Source organism: Parasteatoda tepidariorum, chromosome 2 (assembly GCF_982258835.1).
Source record: "Parasteatoda tepidariorum strain Cologne lab strain chromosome 2, Ptep-v5.0, whole genome shotgun sequence".
In the NCBI taxonomy this organism is placed as follows: Eukaryota; Metazoa; Arthropoda; class Arachnida; order Araneae; family Theridiidae; genus Parasteatoda; species Parasteatoda tepidariorum.
In genome coordinates, this window is record NC_141756.1 from 11,522,347 (window position 1) to 11,543,342 (window position 20,996).

Consider the following 20,996-nt stretch of genomic DNA (forward strand, 5'->3'; position numbering starts at 1 on the left):
GAATATTTATCTTTATACCCCTGAAAAAAATTTTTAACATTTCCTGAAACCAGACGCTTTTGTTTCTGTATTTTTAAACCTGATTCAATCATTTCTTCCAGGCAAACAACGACTCACTTCATCACTGTTGTAATATGAAATGATATTATCAATTGTACTATCAGTAAGAGTTTTTCCAGGTCTAGGATTTGGACTTGTCAAAATGCTCTGATCTTCGACTAGCAGTTTAGAATTTCGTGCCACATAAAATGTGCCAGTAAATTCCTCCTGAATTTTACTAATACTCCAGGTTTTAGGCAATATTGTTAGAAATTGGAGCTTGAGACTGCTTGAGTCTGTTTCTTGAAATTTTTCTTTCAGCTGTGAAAACATAATAGATTCGTCAGACATTGTTGCAGAATTAATGCGTTTTCGAATGCTATAATTGTCTTTCAAAACTTCTCCAATTTTCTTAATTTTTTTCCACTATATTGCCCAGTACCTGATCTCTTTGCTTTTACAGGAGATTCACCTAAAATGCGTAATGCATTGTTCAAACTTTCCAATTCTGCGTCCTTATTATTCCATATTTCTTTCTGAACATCCTCTTCTGAATCACTTTCGCTGAACAACCAGAGGTTTTCCTCTGTTTCATTTACAATCGAGAAATCTGGCAATTTCGAGCGAGATATTCGTCAAGAAGAACATATTTTTTCTTGCAAAGATAAATTTGGGCATTTTTTAATCATACAAGGCAGTACTTTTCTCAAATTCTTTCTGACATGAGTATGGTCATTTTTAACCGGAGGATTAATTCTAAAAATTTGACTTTCGAAATCCATTTTGTGAAATGAAACTTTTCATTACAGAAACTGGTTAAATTATCTTATACAGCAAAATTAACCTTGTTAGCTTTCACAGAGATTGTATTCTTTTATTTCTACAGACATAAACAGACGATTTACAAAGCATTAATAACAAAAAAAAGAAGGAAAATCGTTTGGGTTGCCTAGCAAAAAGTCAGAGTGGCAGTTGTTACATCCACAAGATTTGGCAGATGATTTAAAACAATTATTTCAAACTAGTTCTCCAATGATGTCGGAACATCCATAACATTTTTAATTATATAGTATTTCACTTGTGTTAATTCTTTATAACCTTCCTGTTGAGACTCCAGGCTACAAATTTGTAAATATGTAGAAGAACGTTGCAGTAAGAAAATATATTTTTTTCGTAATTTTTTGAGACCATATGTTTTGAGATATTTCTGGTCAAAGCTCAAATTAGGTCACTTTGAAAGTTTTATCTAGCCTGAGAAGGTCATATAAGATATCAAATAAAATCTCTTATTTTCTAGCTTTGCAATGGGTTTTGAATTTTCTTCCTGATACAATTAGACAAAAAGTTACTGCCATTTATAGGTATGCAAGTTTGTCGTTTTTTATGAAAATTTTATTTTTTCACATGTCCATAATTTGGACAATTTTTAAATTAAAAATCTAAGAATTGGTGGAATTGCTGACTTTATAATGAGTGTCTATTCCACCAAATTTCATTGAAATCGGAGGGGGGTCGGTCCAAAAATGATTGATTCGACGTGGAATGACTCATAGTTAAAAATAGGAACATCCTTGATGAATCTCAGTCAAGTGCTTTTAAAAATGCTACTTTTAACTCTGTATGAACTCAGCTTTTCAATTAAGAGTTAAAAACTATAAAATTTGTGGATTGACGAATACTGTAAATAAAATTTTTTTCTGCTTTTTTTCTCATTTAATTTATATTTTTCAGAGATTATGAACCCACTTTTTCTGTACCAAGAAGCCGATTTAACTCTTCGGAAATGCATCATTCATATTGTTTCGCACTTCATTCTCTAGTTGAAAGTCAGTTAGAACCAAATTCTGTATTTTATTTTGCAGACGATGATCCAAGTAAGTGATATGCACTTGTGAATAAGAGTGTCCGAAAAATCCTTTTTTTATAAAGATCACAATTCTGTTGTTTTATTATTACTAGTGTAAAAATATCATCTAGAATTATTTAATTATTTTAGGTACAAAACAAGTCGCATTTAACTCAATTCAACAGCAGTAACTGAGTTTTAGTACGGGAGCAGTTAACTACCGTTAGAACTTTCATTCTGAGTACACTGTTAGAACTTTCATTCTGAAATTACGGTAAACCGAGGGTGTGCGGTATTGGTCCTCGTTAAACTGTGCTACCGTAAAGTGCTCGACTTCGCGCGCAAATCGTCGGGCTACCGAAGCGGGGGTGCCAGCCCCTCCGCAGAGGATCAAAATTGTGATGGCATGTCTTCGGATCATCCTCCGTGATGTTTCCCAGACCGTCGCCAATAACCCATTGTGCAGCTCTAGTGCGACATAAATTAACAACAACAACAACAAATTACGGTAAAATTACCGGCAACAATCTGTGATCCAGTAAACTATAAAAAATATAATTCGGAATATTTCTGAGCATTTAAGTATTTCGTAACAGTTTACAACTGGTACGGTTAAGAAACGTAAATACAAAAATGTACGGTTTCGTAACCATTTGCAATTAGCATAGTTTCTAAACCATAAAAGTGAATTTAAATGGACATTGGATACTGCGCTATTTATGTTTGAGTAATATTTTTGTATTCTAATAGTCCCCAATTAAAGAGTGGCAGAAATATTGTGTTATTAAAGCTGGGATTCAAAGCCCTGCTCAGCCAATCCAGACCTATTAGCTCTCTCAGCTGCATGGAGCAAAATGGCTTCATTAGATAAGCATAGTTCTGATTGTTAAACCGTTTTAGGTAAAAAGAATTGATAAACGTATTTTCCCCCATTTAATAGTTTGAATATCATAATTTTTTTTTTAATGGTTATTTTACTGTTTTGGCTGAATATGGTAAAATAACAACTAAATGAACAATTCTTTTTTACATTTTTACCGAGAAATGTCTAACAGTGAGTTTAGTCATTAAGTTTTATTGTGCATGTCCTCAAAGATATGTGGAAGACAGATGATTATGTATTATTCATTTTAGAGAAACCTGCTACACAGGGACAACACTAATTTAAACCTATTCTTCTTTTTAGGTACTACAGCCGGTTACCGGCCGCGAATTGACAAAACATACCGTAGATTATAAACTAAGCGATTGCAAGTGGAATTGGCGATGGATTACGCATAAATGTGGTGGGAGAACGAAATTACATTAACCTAAACAGTGAAATTCGATATTTTTTTTCTGCTCCTCGACTAGCCATGATGAATTAAAAATAACTCATTAATTCATTTTAGTAGAGAATTAAAAAAGAAAAAAACCTTTTTATTCTTAGGATCACGTTACAAAAAAACTGTACTTATATTTTATTAAGCGCAATAATTTATATTTTATAAAACGATCTAGTTTTTTGATATAACAGATTTAATTTTTTTTACAAGAATTGTGTTTGTGAAGAAATAAAAATAATTTATTATTGAACCAATCACAAAAAATAACGTAACATTTTAAGACCATGTTTTATAGGAACGCTATTTTAAAGAATTCTATTTAACTTTTATTGTAAGAAAACATAACCTGTTTTAATTTAGTGATTTTCTCTGTTAAATCAATCTTGATAAAAGAATAATGTAAACTTTCTTATGAACATTTTTTTTAAGAAATTAACAAAGACATATTATTTATTAGAAAAAAAAATTGGAGTATTCAAAAATGTTATCTCGCTTTAAAATAAAAATTTCTTGCAAATGAAAAAATCGATATTTGAAAAATTTTAAAGTAATCGGAAATTCGCTAGTGAAAAAAGAAATATGTGAAATAATTTCAAGGAGGGAAAAATGTACAAATGAAGGGATTTTTCTTCAATGACATATATCGCGTTTGTTTTATTACTAGAAGCATTTATTGTAAAAAAATTATTTATTAAATAACTTTTTTTTCAATGGGATGAAATCTTAAACTTCGTGAAGAATTGACTCAATTCCTTAATAAATATAAAAGTCCGTAAATACTTCATTTATTATGGAGGTCATAGATACCTTGATACTCTTTCAATATAAGAATAATAAATGCAATTAGTAGAAAATGCACAATTTTAAAAATATATTTTATTTACATATATTGGGTGCAGGTTATTTTGCAATGATCATACGTATCATAAATTTATAGATTCCTAAATACTGTTATATGAATTAGGTAATTAAAAACATAATTCAAAAATTAACAGAATTAAAAAATAACTTAATTAAAAAATATTTCAACCTTTAATTGAAAACTTCCTGTTGTCAAGTATTAATAATAATTATAACTTTTAACAACTGTTTTAAACAAAAATTTTTATTTCTCAAACTTAATACTATCCTTCATATGAAAATATCCGAAAATTTGTGAAAGAAAAACTATATTTTAAAATTGAGCCATTGGCGACAACAGAGGTCAGATGTATTTACTGAGTTTAAATAAACTATATACTACAGAACTCACATTTAGGACTTAGATCAATTTATTATCAGTTCATAAGAGTGTTTTTTAATAAATAAATGTAGTGATTGTTTGATTTATAATTGTAAGTCCTGAGTGTTTAATGTTAAGTTATGTTTCCTTTGAAATAATTTTTGAACTATGCAAAGCAGGGCGACATTCATTTCAACTTAAAATGATAAAAACTTTAAATGAAATACTTTAAGAAAAATATCTTCTAAATAAGATTTAAATAAAAGGCAATCACTTCGCCTGAGTGATTTTGTAAAGAATTCTAAACTTTTTAATTTTACAAGTTAGGTGAAAAGTAAATATCTTGCAATAGTGGTAAGGAAAGAAGGAACTTCTAAATTAAATGAACATTAAAACATTGAGTGCAAAATATTTTCAATTCACTTAAAAGTTCGCTGGAAAGTTCCCAATATATGGTGAAATGCGCAAAAAGTAAGGTTAACACTAAGGGGTCCTAACATTGCATTGCTTTCCTGACCAAACGATTGGGATAATATTTCCAGATTGCGACAACCCCTATATACTGGGGATCAAAAATCCGAATACGCAGGAAAAAAATTTCTCAAAGTAGGCTTGTTTTAGTGTCTGATTTCCGAACTTAAAATATATTGTCTGCTATAATTAAGCGGCATATTTGAATTCACCCTCTCGATCTATTAAGATTGAATCCTAGAACGTAAACATCTGATCATTAGATCAAAAGTTAGTTTTAGATTTTTGTTCACTGCTCACTGTACACTAAAATGTGATTTTTTTTTTTTTTTTTTTTTTTGAAATTTCGATTTTAATGCCATTGCTTCAATCTCCTTCGGGTTGTGCTAACTTTATAAATTTAATCTCAACTATATTTTTCTCTTCACTTTTAAACTGTAAAGACTTTTTCTCCATTTGTAAATTATAAAAAAAAATTATTAATCCGATTGCGTAAACAGTTAATTCATTAAAATTGGAAATTTTCAATTAATTCCTTTCAATAGTCATTTATATTATTAATAATAATTATTTACACAAAATTATAATGAAGGAAAGTTTGATTAGAAATTTAAAAGTTTTTGCTGCTATAATTAGGGAATTTCTGTCGACAAAATTCAAGTAATTTTTTTTTCCGGAGCAAAATGCATTTTTATTTAAAAAGGAACAATGCTGACTTAATATTTATACGATAAAAGACTCTCTAATCGCTAACACCGATGACAGGAGAAAATTTCAATTTTTTCTTTTTCACAAAAAGTTTAAAACTTAAATTGTTGTTCTTTCATTATGAAGCAATCGTATAATATTCTCGTATCATGTAAAACTTTATAACGAAGTTACTTATCTACCGTTTTGCAGTTATAAAATGAAATAATTATTAAATTATACTTGCATTTTAAAATGTAATACTCAATTGTTCAATGAATTTTACGATTATTATTATAAAATTGCGTATAATGCACATTTTAATTAAAATAACTAGTACAAAATAGCTGCTAAAAATTCTCTTAAACATTTATAAATATTATACATTTATAAATTTCAGCTTTTCGCATTATTGCTAAATAATCTCTACGTCGAAAAATATTTAAAGAATTTCATAATAACAGAAAATTAAATAAAATTTTAAAAAAATTGTAAATGGTTATCGAGCAGAACCATTAAGTTTAATTAATGAATATAGAATTGGAAACTAAGTCTCTGCTAAACAATAAACAAAATTTTTTAATATTTTAAGTAAACAAACTTTATTATAGTGATCATTTCATTATTAAAGATTAAAGGTTATTGTGAAATTATTAATTCGAATTAGTGGATGAGTAGGAAAAGAATTTCACTACTCTAAATACATTTAATGAAAGTTATGAAACTATAGAATATGTAATAATGTGTAATTTTCTTATCTTAGTTTTATTACGACCTTTTTAAAAACGCTAATAAACACAATTTAGTCAGCAGATACAAACGATTATGTCGGCGCTATAACAGTGAATTGACAAAACGAAACTATAGAACATTGATGGAGAACCTTTATACACCAACGTGCCATTTTTTACAAAAAATTGTTTAATAAGGTCATAGACGTGCCGTCAAATAATTATGCCTTCGTGATTATTGGGAAAATAATAATACTAAATACTATCAACTCAAAACTCTTTAATTACACTGAAAAAAAAATATTTTGCAATGTCACAGTTATACGCGTTATTCAACTTAAAGTAACATCAGTGTGACTTCTGCTGTTGCAGATTAGATGACAAATAACTTATATTAGGTTGTAAGATGTTAGTTTAAGCAGGACTGTTTATTTTTTTTGTTAGTCATTTATTGTTAACTTGTTTTTTATGGTTATTAATTGCTTTTTTAGCATTAATTGTTAATTTTTTTCATTAATAATTGTTTATTATTTTGCGTGTTTTTTTGTGAATTTTAATTTAATTGTTACATATGCTTCATAGTGAAATAGCATTTGAGTAATAACAATTCATAGTGTAATAACAAATGGGATCGGTGGCGTGCCCAAAATATTGTGTTGGGTGCCATAAATGGCACGCGTGCCATTGGTTCGCCATCCCTGCTATAGAATATGTAATAATGTGTAATTTTTCCATCTTAGTTCTATTACGACCTTTTTAAAAACGCTAATAAACACAATTTAGTCAACAGATACAAACGATTATGTCGGCGCTATAACAAAAAAATACGCTTTATATTTTATTTGATGCAAAAGAATCATATGGAGACCCGCTTAATTGAAATGTCGCACCCATATCTAACTTGTTGAATGTTATGCGATACCGAAAACAAAACAAAATCATAAGCACACAGCTGTTTGGCGATTTGCGAGAACGCTCCTTTAACGCCAATAGAAATTTTCGCCAACCCTTTGCAATCTAATGTATGTTTTGTCAATTCGCTTACCGGCCGCCAAGGTCGTGTCAGTCGTTTGACCCCATCTTTGATGCTTCGAAGCATCAAGTTTTAACGTATTACGTAGTTTTAACGTATCTTTAATGTTTGGTATAAAATACGTTTAGTTTCCTATATATATTTTTGGCGTTTTAGGTTGGACTCCTCACAAATTTATTTTTGATCCTCAAATGAACGACGTGTTTGAACCCGATGTTCCTCCGGGAATATTTTTGGCTGTGCATTCTCCATATGATGCAGTGAATCCCTTTGCAAGAGGATACTTTTTAAGTCCAAGAAAACACTACATTATTAATGTTTATATAGTAAGTACTATAAGTCCGAGATCCTTTTATTCATTTGCTTTTTTTTCAAAATATTAGTTTTCATTTTAGGAATATAAAAAAAATATTATTGCGTTTAAGTAGCTGTTAGGTTGAGTTACTTTAGCCACTTTTGTGCTTTATTCTCTTTTACCAATTGTTTCAATAATTTACTAGAAAATCTTTGTAAGTCAAGCTTCGCACTGTAAAAAATTCTGTTTAAGTGCCAGTACTTTTTAGCTCAAAATTCATCTTTACCATAAAAGTTTACAGAATTAAAAATATGATTTATCGTAATTTTTCAGTAATATCTAGTGTAAAATCACTGAATCGTTGTAATAAAATAAATATTACCGTAAAAATCTATCTATCTATATTATATAAAACGCTAATACGTACGTATGTATGTATCAATAAAACCGATAATATTTCTTTTCTCGCGCTGGCAACAGTTTTCATTTTTAATTGATTGGATTCGGCGCGCAAGAGCACGTAGTGAGCATCATATGGCTAAAATAACCAGATCAATTCAGATTCATGCACTAAAAACATGACAATATTTAATTTAAACTCAATTAGGAATTAATTAATTAATTGAAGTGAGAATGCTTTAAAAGGCCGCTGTTGAATTGATATTTTTCTACATGGAGCTACCTAAACGTCTAAAAAACGTCTAAGTGTTTGTATTGAATGCATTGAATTTTTTTATATTTCGCGTTTATTTATGCATTGAATTTTCACGCTTTAAAATGCAGAATATTAGTGAAGCAATATTTGATAATTTATTTTGCTAACATGTTTCTCATTTAGCTAATGTTTTGATTTTTTCACCATGTACAATCTAAATGTACTTTTTTGAAAGCCAATAAAAGCATTGGTAGAATTCTTCTACATAAGTACAATACTATGTCTTTGATGATAATATATTATGTCTTTGTGCTAGTACATTGTGTTCATTGGCGAGCGAGCGCAGCGAGCCTTGGTTCACGGCGTGAACCACATAGGATTGCGTAGCAATTCTCGGGGGATGGCAAGCGTCAGCGAGCAGGGGGCGGAGCCACCTAGTATTATATAAAACGCTAATACGTACGTATGTATGTATCAATAAAACCGATGATATTTCTTTTCTCGCGCTGGCAACAGTTCTCATTTTTAATTGATAGGCTTCGGCGCGCAAGAGCACGTAGTGAGCATATCATATGTCTAATCAGGTGAATTCTCACCGAATTATCAAAAAAATTCTCACAAAATTATCTTCATCGAAGCCGATGCTTTACATCCGGTGTTCAGTACTATTTCATATTGTTTTACAACACATGGTTTTAGCCCTCTGGTGGGAAAGACTTTAAAACAAAGCTTATAAAAGTTACTTTTCTCAACAACTGAAATTTAGAATAGTGTGATTAAGAAAAATATGTGAACTGTTTGCAATTTCAAATTAATATTGAAATGCACAGGTTTAGAATTTTCTACAGTTAAAGTTTTCGGAACTTCAGTGTTCAAAAAAGTATACAAAAGCTAGACGTTAAGAACGTATCCAATGCGCGAGCAAAGCGAGCTTCGGATTGCGAAGCAATCCGAAATGAACTGCGAAAGCAGTTCCGGGGGTTGGCGAGAGCCAGCGAGCAGGGGGCGAAGCCTCCTAGTTATTGTATAAAATTTTACGGTGTAAAGGGATATTATCGGATGCTGCATTCAGAGTGCCAGTACTTTTTACCGTGATTTGATTCAAAATTTCTTAAGTATTAAGACAGTAGAGCTAATCTATATCATGCCAGACCAGTTAAAATTAAATATTTCCTCAGTTAGTTGAACCACCATTGCTGTTGCTATTGTTGTTTAATTTTTTCTAGAAAACACAATTCTTAGTTTTTATCAATGAGCAGCGCCATCCACTATTGAATTTGTTTCGGAAATCTTGGTTTCCAAAACTAAAAATGCAGCAAAACGTGTTTTTCGATCTTTTCCACTTCTTCTTAATTGATTGTTCTAATCATTGGTTATTTTGTAACTCATCAGAGAGAAGTCGAAAGACTGAGTTCTCCGTATGACACAGACTGCACCAATTATGAAGAAGAATGGAGAAAAAATAACTTTAAAGGAGTTCGATCAAAACAGGTAAATATCTCTAAAACAGTAACATAGTGTCAAGTGAACTTAATATGTCACTATATAATTTTGTTTAAACTACTTAAATACTTATTCTAGTGATTCTAATAAAACTTAGGTTCACTTAGGCTATTCGAGTTTTAAGAAAAGTAAAGATTATTTTTACAAATTATTTTTATAGACAGAATAATACAACTCATTTTAATGGATATGAGACAAAATTATAAAATAGCACCAGAATTTACTTTATTTTTATTTTTATCAATAAACAAACATTTAAACGATATTTAAGTACTAGGCATGATATTTTATTTTATATGAAAGCTTCCCAAACTGTCCATAAGAGGATTCGTTGACTTTCCCCGGTTTATCAGCAACAAATTCTGCGAAAAAAATTAGAATTTAATAAAACTGAGTAAGTAAAATAAATGAATAAAATAAAATGACACTTGAAATAAATAGCAGCAATATGGAGAATATGGTCTCAATAGTTTAAGCAAGTAAACTGTCGAAAATTTAGACACCGTGAAGTTACTTCATCATTACCTTTTAAAATGAGGAGCCGTTTGCGAAATAAACCAAAAAGATAGTTCATGTTTTTCATTTAAATAAATTAATGACATGTATGTTTAGAATTATGACATATAATTATGAATTTATGGCATAAAATGAGGAGCCGTTTGCGAAGTAAACCAAGGAGATAATTTATATTTTTCTGTTGAATTTATGATTTAAGCGCATGCATGTTTATAATTTATGACTTATAATTATGAATCTATGATTGAAATGAGGAGCTGTTTGAGAAGTAAAATAAAAATAGTATTTATATTTTCCATTTGAATGAATTAATGTCTTGTATGTTTAGAATTTATGACATATAATTATGAATTTATGACATAAAATGAGGAGCCACTTGCGAAAAAAGATCATTTATATTTTCCATTTGAGTTAATGAATTAATAGAATGCATGTTTAGAATTTATGACAAGTATGTTTTACTAGTTTTCTTAAAAAGCTGCCCTATGCTAACTTATCCGAAGGGTTAGACAAACTTATTCCCACTTACTTGAAAAATTTTCGTAGGTGAAACAATCTTTTAAAATTCTAAATTTAAAAATAATAATTTAAGTAATTTTTTTCATTATAGTTTATTGCTAACCGGGTTAACTAGACACAGAATTGATTTATATTTAGTATACTGATTACTATATAACAGAAAAATTTAAAGCTAAGAACAGCGTATTATGCATGCTCATTTATTTTATTGCGTGACAATAAATATTTTAAAGCAATACATATTTTCTTTTCAGATGTGCCGCCAAAAATGTTATGTGGAATATTATGCGGAGTGTTACAATTGTTCCGATTTACTTTATGAATATCCTTCTCAAGTAAAAAAAATATGCAGCTCAAAAGGTGAGAGAGAGTATTTGATTTAATATATTTTTTTGAATAAAAGTATTTGATGATTTAAGCTTCAATTTACTTCAGATGGATGAGTAGCAACTTTTATTGAAAAAAATTCGCACGGAAACATTTTGAAAAAAAATTTTAAGAACTTAAAAATATTAAGTAGTAAAAATTTTTAAAAAATAAAGTACAAAAAAAAAAAAAGAAAATTAAGTTTGAAAAATGTCTGGAGGTTTTTTTTACCAACATTTTAATCATATATTTCGCAGAAAATTTCAATAAACGTTTCTGAACAGCCTCTACAGATTTACTGTAGAAAATGTGAAGAAAATAGGTACGAAAATTCCACTCTCACTGAAATGTCAAATACTTCAGGCTTTACTTTTAAACAATCCATAAGTTTAATTTCGGTGTAAAAACCTCGCCATGCTATGGAGCTTATGCTGTTAGCATTAGATGGGAGCCTTGATACGTCTTGAGAAGGATCTGACTAGTGATAGACAAAAAACATCCTGTTCGATAAACTGAAACATTCTGTTCTATAACCTACAATAATTGTTGTTGCTCGCCAGAAAACAGTTTTTCCATAAAAGTTTAAATTATTCACTTAAAAATAATTCTACTTACGCCTGTGCGTCCACTTCTTCCGTTGAAATATTATTATCTAATAGCATTATAAATATTTAGACCCACTGGTGAAAAAAAATTTCTAAGTAATCATTTTTTGAAATAACATTTCTATTGTTATAACATTACATTGATTTGACAAACTTAGTGAGTTCACAATCTTCTTGACCGTTTGAACTCTTCAATCAAAAGCGTAATCATAGCAGTACAGGAAAATACCTTTAAATTGGGGATAAAAAAATATTTATAAAAAAACAATAGGCTTAAAAACTTTTATTTATTTTATGCATATCCAATCAAAACAATATGGAAAAGAATAAGTTCAAACTGGATCCTACCAGGGGATTTTCCGACCAACAAAAATACAACGACAACAATGGAAAACTGTGTTAAGCCATTATGTTTTTATGCTATATATATATATATATATATAAATATATATATATATATATATATATATATATATATATATATATATATATATATATATATATATATATATATATATATATATATATATATATATATATATATATATATATACTAATGAGATTTGTGATTATGATTTGAAATGAGAATTTTATTTAATGGTGAAAAAACCAGTGACAGTCTCAGCACTTAATTCTCTAGGATATCGTTAGTGCATTTTAAAACAGACATGCATGGGGATGCACACGAACCAGGAAACGTATTTTGGATGATGGTCTGAAATAAGTCTGGATCAATGGCGACATCAGGTATTTCTGCTGATATGAGCTGACCCATTTGGCATGATGTGATTTTTTCAATAAGCCAAATCAGAAAGTGTGCATGTGGCAATCCTCTTTTTTGCCATTCCAACACCATGTCTCTGCAACACTGTACATCCAACACCGTGTTTCTCCAAAAATATGACACTTCACAATGAAATCAAGTAAAGATTTTAATTTTTGTTTGAACACACGTCCGGTAATATCATGACGATCCGATGATGATTGTCCTGGTAACGCAAACTCTTTAATTTCAACCCAAGCAGGATTGCATGTGAATGTAATAAATAAATCCGGACTCCCATATGCGCGAACATATGTCATTGCATCCTGTGAGTATTCATACATGTGCCTTGGACTCCCAGTAAATGTAGCTGGCAGTATAATCATTTTCCCCACATCATTAGGATTAACGTTACCATCAATAATTATTTCATCCCTTAAATGAATGTATTCTTCTGAGCGTCTGAAGAGCGTTCTTGACTGATTTTCATTCTTGCTGCTCTGACGTTTCCAAAGAACGGACTTCAGTAGTGCGTAGTTGATTCGTTACCAGTCTCCTTTCCTGTTGCTCAGACATTTCTAAAAAACGGGCTTCAGTAGTGCGTAGTTGATTCGTTAGCAGTCTCCTTTCCTGCTGCTCAGACGTTTCTAAAGAACGGACTTCAGTAGTGCGTAGTTGACTCGTTAGCAGTCTCATTTCCTGTTGCTCAGACGTTTCTAAAGAACGGACTTCAGTAGTGCGTAGTTGATTCGTTAGCAGTCTCCTTTCCTGTTGCTCAGACGTTTCCAAAGAACGGACTTCAGTAGTGCGTAGTTGACTCGTTAGCAGTCTCATTTCCTGTTGCTCAGACGTTTCTAAAGAACGGGCTAAAGCATTGTTTCTCGATTAGTTTCTAGTCTTTTTTCCCGTTGCTCCGATGTTTCTGAAACACGGGTAGCTCTCTTTTTGCGTGCTTGAGATGACTAAGAATGATTCGATTAGTTTAGGCGGCATATTTTTGCAAATATTTTCTCTCAAACAAAAAGAAATGTAAAAAGGTGACAGTGGTCGCAAATTTGCTAAATCGAAAATTCACATATATATTTCAAATAATAAAAAGAGCAATAAAAAGGAAATAAATAAGAAATATAAAAATGATAAAATTTAAAACAAAATTCTATTTTTTAAATGAAAGAAATGAAATTAATGTGAAATCAAAAACTTTGTAATAATAAACAATCTGATAGTTTTCAAATGACAACTGTCAGCAGGGAAACCTTCAAAATTTATATTTAATTGTGCTGACCTAAAATTGAATACTAAATATAATTAATTATGTAAAACGTGTCTGTGTGGATCTGGAGAACCAATGAAAAGAGAGCACCTCCATTGCTGTACGAGGATCCACGGATTTGACTCAGAGACCGGACGTTCGAGAGAGCTTTTGGGAAGATGACTTCTGTCTTTTGTTATTTTCTATTTTTATTGTTCCTCTGTGTTTTATGTTTGTTATTCCCTGCCATTAGAAATGAAAAAAAATATATAGAACGTGCAATTTGAATGAAATTTGATTTTGCCTTTATTTTTATTAAACAGTTTTCACGTGATAAGACCAATAATTAAGAAATCTATTCTCGTTGATTTTACGTGCTTGCGCTCACCTGACATAAAGAAACTTGCGCGAATTATAATTAAATATTAAAGTATATATAATTTACTTTTCTAAATGAATTGAGCTATAAGATAGAAAATATCAATGTTGTTATCTTCAAGATATTTGAAACTGAATCGCTTATAGCAAAATTTAAAACAATGGCTAACTTTTAACCAATCAGAAAATTCCATTTCGATTTTCGCTGATGCCGCTGAAACGGTTTTTCGCCGAATGTTCTAATGATGACAATGTCCTTCCTCGCGCTTTGAACTATCTGTATGCCAAGTTTCATAGCATTTGGTCGGTTGATTTAGGAGTCTATAAAGGGCAGACATTAACATATATATATATATATATATATATATATATATATATATATATATATATATATATATATATATATATATATATATATATATATATATATATATATATATATGTACATTTTAATGAGAAGTAAAAAGCATTAGAAATTATCTTTCATCCTATTAGAAATTGCAAAGAAAGATGTGACTTATGAATGTAGAAAGCGGGATCTTGAATCATGTGATAAAAATTGCAAAGAAGAATGTTCGTAAGTAGTAGCATTATTTACATTACATGATTAACAATTAAAAAGTCATGAAATTTCTAAGTATTTATATTGAATATCTGCCGACCGGACTGTGTTAGGGAGCTGACCTCACATAAGAAAGGTCCTCGATTCGAATCCCGGACACAAGGCACGTTTGTATTATCTGTACTGTGTGAGCAGCGTTGGCCCGCCTAATAGGGTGCCCCTGAAAGAGTGGCCAACAAATCTGATACCTGAATGAGGAGTGTTGAGGTTTGAGTTCGAGATTAGTTAGATAGTTTGAGTTTCCTGTGCTGGCAACATCTTATTGTTTTTATATTCTTTTTGATGTAAATAAAAGTTAAGTTTTCAGTTTGTTCTACGTGACTTTCAGTCTGATTTGCTCTCAACAAAATCCAACATTTGGTGCCGAAATAACTCGGTAAGTCATACTGAACTTGTTATACATAATTACTTTCGTCAAAAATCTGAATTGGAATGGGTACCGGTAGTGAAAAACTTGTAATATTTAAACGCAAACGAACAACGCTACGTACCGCCATTACGAAACTAACGACGAAATTGAACGATGCTGCTAGTACACAAACTGAAAAAGAATACAACATTGAACGTTTACAAGATAAAATTAAAGAATTAACCTTGGCAGACGATGAAATACATAATTTTTTAAATGATGAAGAATATCAGGAAGACATAATAGAATGCGAAAGATACACAGAATATGCTCATTTGGCGTTATTTAATTTCAAAAGAACAGCGAATCGGAACACGAATTCAATTTCTGAAACATCGCCAACAGCTGCCAATATAAATAATTTTTCGTCTTCGCCTTCAAATGTTACAGTAAAGTTGCCTACAATAAAAATAAATACGTTTTACGGCGAAATTGAAGAATTCCATAGTTTTTGGGAGCGTTTTGAAAACTGTATCGACAAAAACGAAAGTTTATCACTGATTGACAAGCATGTTTTTTTGCGGGGATATTTAGATAGAGAAGCAAAACGAATAGTTGATGGAATTAATATAACTGCAGAAACATATGCAACAACAAAGAATATTTTGAAATCGAAATATGGCGATAAAGATAAAATAATACAGGCTCATCTCGATTATTTAGAAAACTTAAAACCTGTCAAAAATCACTCTCCAGCAGCAATAAATGAGTTATATATTGATTGTAATCGAAGAATACAGGCTTTAGATGCTTTAGGAGAAAAAACTCAATCATACGGAAGAATTTTGGCTCCTAAAATACTTCGTGCTTTTCCTCATGAAATCTGTCGTAACTGGATTGTACATGCCAAACGTGAAAATTTTGGTGAAAGCGATATTTCAAAATTAATGAAATTTTTATCAGAAGAGGTCGAGGGATCAATTACTGCAAGTAATATTAAAGGTTCACTTGCTCCAGACTATCCTATTAAATCCTCCTTAGAAAATTTTAATGTGAATTCTAAATCAGTTACCAAAAGTAAAATAATGTCACCCTTTTGTCCTTTCTGTGAAACTGTCGGACATTGGCCTCAACAGTGTAATGTTGTAACGGACATAGACGCGCGCATACAGAAATTGAAGACTAGTAATAGATGTTTTTTGTGCACTAACCGAGGACATACCAAAAAAAATTGCCCCCGTAGAGAAAAATTTGGCTGTTCCAAATGCAAGAGAAAACACCATACATCAATATGCAAACCCCTAACCAATGAGCAGCCTGTGGCTACATCTACAAACAAAATTGATGTATCGCCTTCCAATTTCGTTCATTTGCAAACTGCACGAGTTTTCATAACTGGGCCCACTGGCATTACAAAACTGACACGTTGTCTTTTGGATGGTGGAAGTCAATCTAGTTTCGTTTCTTCTAATCTTGTGGATACTTTAAAACTTCCAGTCATTTCAACCAGACATTTGGACATTCAAGCCTTTGAATCCCCAGCTAATGTTGGCTACATGCGAAGACAAGTCAAATTTCAGTTATCAAGTATCTGGGACAAATCTAAAGTTAATGTTACTGCATTTGAAAGCTCCAACAAATATGCATCACACCTACCTTCATCAACGGATGTTTCACTCTTTGCTAAAAACAAGCGAATGAAACTTGCTGATCCAGATGATTCATTGTCGAACTTACCAATTGAGATTTTAATCGGTGCAGATTACTACTGGATTGTTATGAATTCTGAAGCTCCAGTCAGGTTGTCGGATTCTCTGACCTTGGTCCCATCAAGTTTTGGTTGGGTACTTAGTGGAACTCGATCACACGCAACAGTTTCCTTCATTTCAACGGTTCATAATGTTGATGTGGATACTTCAACTCAGGAATTAGACAATGTGGTACGAAATTTCTGGAACTTAGAGAGCATTGGCATACAACCAACACAAGAAAAAATAAGTCCTCACAACTCTGAACTCTTAACGAACTTTCATCAATCTTTTGAAATCATCGATGGTAGAAGAGTTGTAAAATTGCCTTGGAAACCAGAAGTTCAACTTTCGTCGAACAATTATGAAGTCGCAATTCAACGATTTAAATCTTTAACAAGGAAAATGCATGCAAATTCAGACTTCAAAGTAAAATATATTGAGCACATGCAAGATTACATTGATAAAAAACACGTTGAAGTTGTCTCAGAAACACATAATGAAGAACGTTTATATTACTTGCCCCATCACGCTGTAAAGAAAATCACAAATGGAGAAACTAAGTGGCGTATAGTTTTTGATGCATCTTCACATTCTCCAGGTCACCCATCTTTGAACGACGCTCTTGAAGTAGGACCAAATCTTCTTCCCGATATCTTAGCCACATTGTTGAGATTTCGACTTTCTAAAATAGCAATCACTAGTGATGGGCGACAAGCATTTCTGCAGCTGATTCTAGCAGAAGAAGACAGAGATGCAACACGATTTATTTGGTACAATACTACATATACTCCTGATGGGAGACTCCGCACTGAAGATAAAATTGTAACCTATCGATTCACACGTCTTCCATTTGGACTCGTCTCTAGTCCATTTTTATTAGCAGCTTCTCTTCGTGAATTGGCTACAAAACACAAACAAGCATATCCTACAGCAACTAGACACATTGAGAATAACACCTATATGGATGATTTTGTAACCGGAACATCTACGGATACTAAAGCTCTGATTCTTTACCAAGAACTGCAGCAACTTACATCACTTATTAGCCTACCATTAGACAAATGGACTACAAATTCTAAGATTTTGAAAGATATGTGGAAACAAGAAAACGTCTCGTTTAAAGATATCACGCAAGTCTTGGGTGTTAAATGGGATACTAACAGTGATGTTTTTCAAATTGATGTGCAGACAAAAATTGTTCAAGCATGTAAAGAACCAGTAACAAAACGCTTACTACTGAAGTTTATGTCAAAGTTTTACGATCCTCTAGGCTTGTTTGCTCCAGTTACAGTAGTTGTGAAGATATTGTTTCAAGATACATGGCTTAGTGGTATTCAGTGGGATGAACTATTACCTCCATCTGTAGCACAGCAGTGGCACAAGTGGATAAATGAATTACACTATCTGAATGAAACATGCATCCCAAGATGGATTGGCTTTTCCGAAAATTCCGACGTTACCATACATGTGTTTTGCGACGCTTCGGAACGTGCATATGGTGCTTGCTTGTACGCTCGTCACGCAGATGATATTTCTACAGAGATCCATCTCATTTGCAGTCGAAATAAACTAGCCCCAATCAAAAGGGTCACCCTTCCGAGACTTGAATTGTTAGCTGCACTACTAGGAGCACGCCTACTCCAGTATTTTTGCAGGGAAACGAACATGAATTCCCACACTGCCATACTATGGAGCGATTCTACTGTAGCTTTAAGTTGGATAAAGGGAAATCCCAACCAGTGGAAAACATTTGTCTGCAACAGAACAACAGAAATCCTTCAAAACACTACTTCAGCACAATGGCGCCACTGTCCCGGTACAGATAACCCAGCGGATTATCTTACTCGTGGTACCTTTCCATCACAGTTATCGATTTTAGAATCTTGGTGGCATGGTCCGAAATGGCTAAAACATGATCCAGAAACTTGGCCTATCAAAGTTTTGTCTACACGTACACAACCTTTAGTTGAAGCTGAATCACGAAAAACCAAATTTCAATCCTCCTACGTTGCAACTACAAAACCCATCATAGACATATCTCGTTATAGTTCTTATACGAAACTTCTTCGTGTGACTGCCTGGATTCTACGTTTTGTATACAACTGTAAGACTCAGCAACGCATAACTCATGAACTGAATTGTAATGAAATAGAGAAAGCTAAAAACTATTGGATACAAACTGTACAGAATCAATGTTTCTCAGCTGAAATAAATGCCTTAAAAGCGGAACGTCCCCTTCCGAAAAAATCCAAAATTTCCTGTTTCAATCCCTTTCTCGAAGATAATTATTTACGCCTTGGGGGAAGGCTGCAATTTTCAAACATTTCTTCTGACACTCGACACCCTTTATTGCTCGATGGTAAACACTATTTTGTCCACCTTTTGATCCAGCATACACACATACGACTCCACCACTTAGGTGTGCGTATAATCCTGTCCGAGTTACGTTCAACCTTCTGGATTTTAAGAGGACGTCAAGCTATAAAGCAAGTTATTCACAAATGCCTACCTTGCAAGCTGTCCAAAGCGAAATACGGAAAACAAATCGAAGCTCCTTTACCTCCTGAAAGAGTTGTACCTTCTGCTCCATTTACTACCATAGGAATTGATTTTGCTGGACCCGTGAATATTCGATGTTTGAAATCAAGAGACACAGCCTACATAACACTATTTACTTGCGCAACAACACGTGCATTACACATCGAACTTGTGTCGGATCTTACCACAGACAAATTTCTTTTGGCACTACAACGTTTTGTTGGCCGCAGAGGACTCCCACACACAATCTATACCGACAATGCTACCACTTTTCATGCAGCAAATAAGGACTTGATTCTGCTATGGCAAGTTCTGTCATCAGCTAAAACTCAGCAATACTATGCCCAAAATGGCATAACTTGGAAATTTATCGCCCCACGAGCGGCTTGGTGGGGAGGCTGGTGGGAACGCCTAATCGGAGTTGTCAAGCGATGTTTACGAAAGGTACTCGGACGAGCACTTCTTGACGAGGAAGGTCTGTCCACGGCCCTCATTGGAATAGAAGCCGCTCTGAACAGCCGACCATTGATAAACGAAGATGACAGTTCCACAGCCTTAACACCAAGCCATTTCTTGACAGGACGGAAACTAACGGCCATTCCATCCAGCCCAAATAACAACACAAAGCTAAGAAAATTCTACAAGCAGCAGCAGGACTTACTCGACTGCTTTTGGAAAAAATGGTCTAAGGAATATTTGCTTCAATTGCGGTCATTTCATCAAGTTCGTAATCAGGACAATATCATTAACATCCGAATTGGCGATATTGTACTTCTACAAGAAGATGTCCGACCACGTCACATGTGGAAGAAAGCTAGAGTGGTGAACTTGCATGAAGGACGAGACGGAAAAATAAGATCCTGTGAGCTGAGAGTTAATGGTCACAATATAACCCGTCCGGTAGCTCTGGTCATCCCCCTCGAGGTCGACCAGGGTGGGGAGGATGTTGAGGTTTGAGTTCGAGATTAGTTAGATAGTTTGAGTTTCCTGTGCTGGCAACATCTTATTGTTTTTATATTCTTTTTGATGTAAATAAAAGTTAAGTTTTCAGTTTGTTCTACGTGACTTTCAGTCTGATTTGCTCTCAACAAAATCCAACAAGGAGTACCACTCGGGCGGGCATTGGAAAAAAAATATATCGGATAGCTTCCCAATAGAAAAGTTAAATCAAGAAAATTACTTTGCCATTGGTATGAACTTAATAAAAAGTATCACCACTATAATCACTTAATTTTTTTTTAAAATTATTTCTGCATATAGTAGTAATATCTTTTCCAGCCGGCCAGGTGACCGAGTAGTTAGCGTGCCTGATTGCGAAGTTAATAGCTGCGGGTTCGAATCCTGATCAGGGAATGGATGTTTCTCTGTGTGTTTTGGATGAATGTGGCCCTCCTATAAATGGGTATCTGTGTCAGTGTCGGATGGATAATGTTTCTTGCCTCCATGTCTTTGGTTCATAGGTTCCCACCTGGTAACAATAAATGAGCTACACTTCCGGCATCTTAAGGTGAAGAATAAAAGTTCAGTGCC

The 20,996-nt window shown here is 32.6% G+C and overlaps 1 protein-coding gene across 1 annotated transcript in view; it reads left to right on the forward strand.

Annotated features, from left to right (window-relative positions):
• The window catches only part of LOC107446456 (uncharacterized), a 92,224-nt gene that overhangs the window by 47,873 nt on the left and 23,355 nt on the right, over window positions 1-20,996 (forward strand). The window contains exons 5-9 of the mRNA XM_087156470.1: window positions 1,771-1,913; window positions 7,511-7,680; window positions 9,697-9,795; window positions 11,097-11,202; window positions 14,702-14,783. Coding sequence (XP_087012596.1) covers window positions 1,771-1,913; window positions 7,511-7,680; window positions 9,697-9,795; window positions 11,097-11,202; window positions 14,702-14,783 — 600 coding nt within the window. The remainder of the gene's footprint in view (window positions 1-1,770; window positions 1,914-7,510; window positions 7,681-9,696; window positions 9,796-11,096; window positions 11,203-14,701; window positions 14,784-20,996) is intronic.